The 7,807-nt window shown below is 51.3% G+C and overlaps 1 protein-coding gene across 1 annotated transcript; it reads left to right on the top strand.

Moving 5' to 3' along the window:
• Positions 1-308: 308 nt before the first annotated feature.
• Positions 309-7,805, top strand: HMBS (hydroxymethylbilane synthase). Its single transcript, XM_079708061.1, has 14 exons — positions 309-380; positions 2,572-2,625; positions 2,969-3,041; positions 3,427-3,476; positions 3,560-3,615; positions 3,999-4,076; positions 4,310-4,387; positions 4,525-4,600; positions 5,717-5,830; positions 6,076-6,114; positions 6,320-6,439; positions 6,682-6,735; positions 6,877-6,963; positions 7,062-7,805. Exons 1-14 carry the CDS (start codon positions 348-350, stop codon positions 7,233-7,235), a joined length of 1,086 nt encoding a protein of 361 aa, XP_079564187.1. The 5' UTR covers positions 309-347; the 3' UTR covers positions 7,236-7,805.
• The last annotated feature ends 2 nt before the right edge of the window (positions 7,806-7,807 follow it).

Genomic DNA, 7,807 nt, shown 5'->3' with positions numbered 1-7,807 from the left:
TCTTGGCCAATGACCATCGGTATTCCTGGCTACGTAAAAGTAAAAATGAACAGTTGGTAGGCCTGGGTCTCAAACGGGGAAGACCAGGGCCAGCCTGGGGGAGTAGGGGCGGTAACCCAAGGTAAGGTCTTCTCTGTTGCAATCCTTCTAATTCCCGCCCAGGGGAGGTCTAGGACCTCTGGGGCGGGGCCGGAAGTGACGCACGCACTCAGCGGAGCCGGGAGTGTGTGGCTGCTGGAGGACTGCGAGCTCCGCGTGCGCCCAGTGCCCGGCCGGCCGGGGCCTTCGGCTTGCCCGACTCCGGAGGACATTGGCAGCAGCCCTCGGCCTACTTCCCGCGCACAGGCATGTCTGGTAACGGCGACGCGGCCGCAACGGCGGTGAGTCCTGAGCCGGTGACCCTCGCAGCTTCGGTCTTCTGCACTAGCAGTGCCACGATTGGCCCCAAGTTGGCACTCTCCGTCGTCAATTGGCCGGGAAGATTATCCGTCTGTTTTTTTTTTTTTTTTTTTTTGGTTCGAACAGTTTTTAAAGGGCCAGTAGCTGGGTTGCCCTTACGGGAATCGGTGAGCGGTGGGGGCGGACTTAAGAGCAGATGGATTGTCTCGAACGGAACCCCGTTCCTGCGGGGATCTGGATGGGATTCCATGAGGCGTGGCTTCCACGGCTCTAGATGTAGTGACCCAACACAGGAAAATTCGTCTGCACGAGACAGGGTGCTATTCCCCGGGATCCCTTCACACGAGACAGGTCCTAGTCGAGATTCAGCCACTTTGGGGAAGTGTTCCATTTTGGATCCAGAGAGAAGAGTGTACCTCGAATTCTCCGAACTGCACACAAACATCTTGGAAGTGCACCTTCTCCGCTTTTTTTCTTTTTAATGGACACCCAGCCCCAGCCTACACTCAAAAGTCTCCAACTGAGACACATCATTGGGTACTACCATGGACCAGGGACGCCCTTGGGCCTTCCTTTTCCTAGCCTGGGGTCCCAGTTCTGGGCTTGTGCAGATGCAAACTGCAGAGCCCATGAGGCCAACGTCAGCCTGAGATAAGAAAGGAGTGGGGCAGCTGCCCTATCTCTCCCTGACCTGTGTGCTGGCAAGGGGTGGGCTTCTGTGCCATTGCTGACATTCCTGAGTGCTGGATTCCAGCTCTCTACCCATGATTAACCCTGTGGCCCAGGGCAAGTCACTTTGCTCCTCAGAGCCAGACTTTGCTTCTGTAACGTAGTTCCAGAGATGCCTGCCCTGTCTACCTGATAGGTTGTTATGAAGATTAAAAGCAATGATATACATGCTCAATAAGGAATTTTTTACTGGAACAATTTGACTTGAATATGCTGTGCAGAATCAATGAAATTAAGGGGTTGTTTGAACATAGCAGTTTCTGGGACCTTAGATCCCTTTCTGTGGGCTCCCTGTGGCCCAGAATTTTAGTTGCCATGTTTAGCATTTCAAACCTAGCCTAATTTGCTTAGGGTCCCCCAGCGTTTATTTATTGGAGAAGTGATAGCTATGGAATAGACTAGAGTCCAAGAGCAGCCAGCTGTCACCTCCTCCAACAGCAGAGGCCCCAGATACCTGACTGCAGAAGAATTCTGCAGGATGAAGATCCCAGAACAGGGGAAGTTGATAGTATCTATAGTGACCACTGTCTGATCTGGGAAGAAACAGGACCTGACTGGAGAACCCAGTTCTGCCTGCTTGGCACTGAATACCTTTGTCCAAGGTGCCCTGGCAAGAGGAAGAGGCATGGCCCTTTGAGTTCTTGGCTTGGTCTCTGACATCCTAATATTTCCTTCGTGGTGAAACCAGAGGCTGCACTCTAGGTGAATGGACATTAGACAGCTCACCCTCTTAGTCTTACAGAATATCAAAAGCAGAAGATACTTGAGTGCAAACTTCTTCATTTTATAGATGAACAAACAGGTTTATAGGTGAACAGATAAGATGATGTGTTCAAGTTCGCCCAGCCAAGAGGCTGAGCAGGGCCGTACGTCAGATCTGTCCACCTCAGTCATGCATTCCGTCCAGATTATGAGATCCATAGTGCAGCAGCTGTGGGGTAGCTCTTATGGCATCTAGGTGGCACTGAAGCTTTCTCAAGTGCCGTTCTGTTGTGGATGCTGAACTTGTCCTCAGTGACTCAGCTCACGTTCCCCTGTGTGGCCCCAGCTGTCCTGCCCCTGCCTGCTGCAGGCCCCACCCTCCCTGGGGCCAGACTGATAGACCTTATCTCTCTACCCACCTGGCTGAGTGCAGCATTCCTACTGCCTTAGCTTGGATGGGCTTCAGGGCTTAGTGTCCTGGTCATTACAGCAACAGCAGGTCCTACTATCACTTCACTCTGGTCTCTGCTTCTCTGGATCCCTGAGGAGGCAGAAGGTATCGTTGGGGAAGGTAAAGGGACCAGTCTTGGGGCGGGGAGTGTTTCCCCACTCCGAGGCTCAGCTGGCCACAGGCCAGGGGCTGAGGTTCCTTTCTTCCAAGCCAGTGATTCTGGTTCTTGGACAAGGTGTTGAGGAATACAAAGAGCAGCAGGGACTGTGACCTGGGGACTTTTTCTGCAGGAAGAAAACAGCTCAAAGATGAGAGTGATTCGCGTGGGTACCCGCAAGAGCCAGGTGAGTGTAAGTACCGGGGTGGAGGAGGTATGTCAGAGACTTCTGTGTTCGCGGTATTATAAGTTGGGGGGCCCAGAGCGTTCTCAGCAGCTCGGGGATGAGGAAATGGGGTGACTGAGTACCAAATCCCATGCAGGATGACAGATTGCATTCTGTAAATAGATAGTCCCTGGGCTGGGAAGTTGGGGTACAGAGGACTCCCAGGCCAGACCCCTCCCCTTCCTAGGTGGGCATTCAATCCCCTCTCTGAATTCCAATCCTTTCAGGATCTCCCTGACCCTGTGAGGGTCTGACCTTAGGGTAGTGGCCAGAGGACAGGACTAACCTGAATTTCTACCCGCAGCTGGCCCGCATACAGACGGACAGTGTGGTGGCAACGCTGAAAGCCTTATACCCAGGCCTGCAGTTTGAAATCAGTGAGTTTTCTGGACAGGAATGGAAGCTAATGGGAAGCCTTTAACCCCTGGAGGGGAGAACACAGTGTTTCTGGCTTTGTCTTGGACCAAAGCCTGGTCCTGTTGCCTCTGAGAATTCTTCTTGGCTGTCCCCAGTTTGGAGGGCCCTTTCCTTCTCTGAACACCTCCAGCTCTGACTACCTGGGCTTGCTTGGCATTTAACATCTGCTTTGGGTCTTTTTGTGATTATGTCTGGTCTTCCTCCAAGATCGTACATTCCCAGAGGGTAGGGACTGGGGCTTATGTGCCTCTGTATCCACCAACAATCTTAGCACAAGTGCTGAGCTCAGTAGGGGCTCAATAAATGCTGATCACTGAACGTCTGGTTTGCTGATTCTCTCCTCAGTTGCTATGTCCACCACAGGGGACAAGATTCTTGATACTGCTCTCTCTAAGGTAACATTTTCCATCCAACCCTTTTCCCCCTCCTCTTTCCTTCCCCCAAAAGATTCACCCTGAGGCTCTTTCTTGCCTGGCAGATTGGAGAGAAGAGCCTGTTTACCAAGGAGCTGGAACACGCGCTGGAGAGGAATGAGTAAGTGAAAGCAGGGAGCATGGCGCCCTCCCATGCTCTCGCTAGGACCCCAGTGCACATCAGACCTGGGTATCAGCTAGACTGTTGGGCTTAAATGCTTGGATGGGCTAGAGAGGGGCTCATATGTGAGTTTTTCAGGCCTCAGAAAAGGAGAGTGTCCTGGTTCTGAGCCATCTGGCTGCCTGGGGTGCAGGACTGGCTGGGGGAGGGGGGTGAAAGGGAGGGTAGGAGGGGAGCAGGTCTCTGGGACCCAAGGTCTCGGAAAGGCCTGCTTCCTGAACTGCTCTAGGCTCTGCCAGTGACGTACAGGCAGGAGTGGGTGGAGAAGGGCTGGGGACGTGCTGCTCAGACCCCTTCTCCTTCCCTCTCTGCCATCTCTCTAGAGTGGACCTGGTTGTTCACTCCCTGAAAGACCTGCCCACAGTGCTTCCTCCTGGCTTCACCATTGGAGCCATCTGCAAGTAAGAGTCCTGCCAGTCAGGGGGCCTCGGCATGGGGTAGACATCATGTTAACCTCGACTTTTCCCTTTGGGACTTGGCCCTCTGCCTCTAGGCTGTCCCCCCTGCCCTGAGGAGTGTCAAGCATGGCAGAAAACTCAGAAAATGCCAGTTAGTTGACTATTGAGAGAGCCTGGAAGTGACCTGAACCGAGATCTCTCCCTTCCTTATTCTATGACTTTCCCTCCATCCCCAGGCGGGAGAGCCCCTATGATGCTGTGGTCTTTCACCCAAAATTTGTTGGGAAGACCCTAGAAACCTTACCAGAGAAGAGGTGAGTGGGGCCTTGATAGGCATCTTGGTGGGATGTGCACAGAAGATGGAGGGGTGGGAGGAGGAGGAAGGGAACAGTGCCTGCCTAGTTAAATCTCATGCGAGTTAAATCTCATTTTAAACCATCTCTCTGAGCAGCGTGGTGGGAACTAGCTCCCTGCGGAGAGCGGCCCAGCTGCAGAGAAAGTTCCCACATCTGGAGTTCAAGAGTATTGTATCCTTTTAGCGGAGGGAGGAAGCAGCAGCCAAGGAGGAAGACGAGGTCCAGAGGGCCCTGGGAGTTGTGAGAGTGGAAGGGGCTTCCAGAGGAAGTGGACCATGGATGCAGTGGACTGCCTGTCCCCCCATTCATCCACCCATCCATCCATCCATCCATCCATTCATTCATAATCCTTTCATGTTTTCTTAGCCCCAGGCAAGTGCCTGGCACTGGGGATATGGTGAGCAAGATCAACATTGTCCCTGCTTACACGGAGTTTACATTTTAGTTCTGGAGACAGACAACAACCAGGCATTGATAATACAGAGTGATACTGAATAATGATTACATCGAGGGAGGGGGGTTGGGGGGGTGCTTCCATTTAAATTTAAATAATTAAAAATTTGTTTTATTATAGTTGATTTACAACGTTGTGTTAGTTTCTGGCATATAGCAAGTGATTCTTGTACATATATATACATATTCCTTTTCATATTCTTTTCCATTGTAGTTTATTGCAAGATATTGCATATAGTTCCCTGTGCTATATAATAGGACTTGTTGTTTATTTTATATATAGTAGTTTGCATCTGCTAATCCCAAACTCCTAATTTATCTCCCCCCATGCCCTTTCCCCTTTGGTAACCATAACTCCATTTTTATTTTATATTCCACTATATTGCTTTGATCTTTACAATGTTATGTTTGTAAAACTGATTTTCAAAATAGTATTTGCTAAGCGCTCCAGTGCGCAAAGTAGGGAATTCTCTGGAAGCTTCTAGCTGGAACATCTAAACACAGACTTGAGAGTCAGGGAAGGCTTCTCAGAGGTCTTGTAACCTTGGGCAAGTTATTAAATAAATTAAAACCTCTCTATCATTTTTCTCATCTGTAAAATGGAGATGATAATACTTACCTACATCATAGGGTTGTGAAAATTCAATGAATTGACATATCTAAAGCACTTTAGAACAGCGTCTGGCATGTAGTAAGTATGAGGTAAGTGTTAGCTGTTGTCATTAAGTTGAGAACTCAAAGGTGATAAGTTAGCAGATTGAGAGACTCAGGCAAAGGGAACAGCATAAGGCTCCAGACTGCCCAAAGCTTGTGGTCCTTAGCGCCTCTCCACAGCGGGGAAACCTCAACACACGGCTTCGGAAGCTGGATGAGCTGCAGGAGTTCAGTGCCATCATCTTGGCCGCAGCTGGCCTGCAGCGCATGGGCTGGCAGAACCGGGTGGGGCAGGTAGGGCCTGCCACTCTTCCCTCCCCAGTTGATCTTCATCTCCTTCCTGCCTGTGTTCTTTGAATCCCACCTCTAACAGTGCAAGCTGGAAATGAGTCCCAGGTTGGGAAGACTGGGGATCAGAGGCCAAACTCCTACTCTTGCCTCTCCAGCCCTTCTGTATGCTAGGAAAGCCCCATCTCACTGCTGTGTGCTTTTAGGCACTCCCACCTCCACCCTTCTGACTGCCTCTTCTGCCCCCACAGATCCTGCACCCTGAGGAGTGCATGTATGCTGTGGGTCAGGTATGCTTGACCAGGGAAGCCGTGTACTGATGTGTCCCTTTCCTTTGTTTTCAACCAAGAACACTCCCAGAGAGGGGCAAGCCTTGGGAGGCTACTGGCCCAAAAGGACCTGGCAAACAGGTGGAAGTAGGCTGGTTCCCATCGTTGTTAGCTCCATTGGTTGGGGAAAGATTGGCCCTGATATCTTAGGCTATTTTTCCATCAGGGGGCTTTGGGAGTGGAAGTTCGAGCCAAGGACCAGGACATCTTGGATCTGGTGGGTGTGTTGCATGATCCTGAGACTTTGCTTCGCTGCATTGCTGAACGGGCCTTCCTGAGGCACCTGGTAGGGCCTGTGCTCTTGTGGAGGGGTGGGTACCTGGGGAGCTGGGAAGGGTAGTGGGGAGATTTCTCAAACTGTTGCTCTGTATTTAGTGGTAACTCATCCTTGAAAGTATGGACAGGACCCAGGTCTGGGCCGCTACCTCATTTTCAGTTATGTCCTTAGAGGGGTCTGTTATCTCTGAGGACTCTGGTTACAGGGTGGTGGTAAGGGTCCTTGGAGCTCACAGGGAGAACTTGTTGCAGGAAGGAGGCTGCAGTGTGCCAGTGGCAGTGCATACAGCTATGAAGGATGGGCAAGTAAGCAGGGGAAGATGGGTGGGAGGGCAGGGAAGGGACTCTGGCATTTCTCCTGTGCATCCTGAGCTGCCAGCAAGAAAAGCCCAGGTTTCTAAGCAGTTCCCTCTCGCAATATGCTGAGGCAACTGTTTTCTTTCCCAGCTATACCTGACTGGAGGAGTCTGGAGTCTGAATGGCGCAGATAGCATGCAAGAGACCATGCAGGCCACCATCCATGTCCCTGCCCAGGTGCCAAGGCTGGAGGGTGACGGAGAGGGTAAAAAACACGTCTGTATGTTACTTCCCCTTTTGTGCTCACCAAATCCTACCCTCCTTCCCTTACCCAGCATGAAGATGGCCCTGAGGATGATCCACAGCTGGTGGGCATCACTGCCCGGAACATTTCACGACAAGCCCAGCTGGCTGCTGAGAGCCTGGGCATCAGCCTGGCCACCTTGTTGCTGAACAAAGGAGCCAAGAACATCTTGGATGTTGCACGGCAGCTCAATGATGCCCACTAACTGGTCTGTGGGGCACAGGTGCCTGGGTTGCTGGTGCCCCGTGCCTTCATCCCAGCCCTCAGTGCCCCAGTCTCACTGTTACCTGGGGGGTGATTACCCAGGGGATGGAACTGCAGGGGCGGAGACTTAGAGACTTGTCTCAACTTGGGGCCTTGGTGATGCCTTGTCTCCTCAGTAGGTGGAGGCTTAGTCTCGAGAGAAAAAACATCTAACAAGCCACAGCCTTTGAATGTAACCAACTCTACTAATAAACTAGATTTGAAGGTGGCTTTGTTTTTGATGGGGTTGCAGGAAAGAAAGATAAGGACAAACCCAAGACCCTTTGCTCCTTACCTCAGAGGCTAGGACCCCTGTCCAAAGTTCTCCTGGAATACATTGCCTTCTGTTTCTGTCTCAGTAGTTCTGACAGAATAAATTGTCTACCAGGGAACACCAAGAAAGAACCATAATCTTATAATCTACGATTTGCCGCTCCAGTTAACGGTAGAGCCTTTGTATCAGATAGCTCCCCACCCCCACTACCTTTAGGAATCGACAGTCATCGATCCTACAACCCGTCTGCAAAATGAAGA

This window comes from Hyperoodon ampullatus (assembly GCF_949752795.1).
Source record: "Hyperoodon ampullatus genome assembly, chromosome: 7".
Lineage (NCBI taxonomy): Eukaryota > Metazoa > Chordata > Mammalia > Artiodactyla > Ziphiidae > Hyperoodon > Hyperoodon ampullatus.
This window is presented reverse-complemented; position numbering and strand designations above follow the sequence as displayed.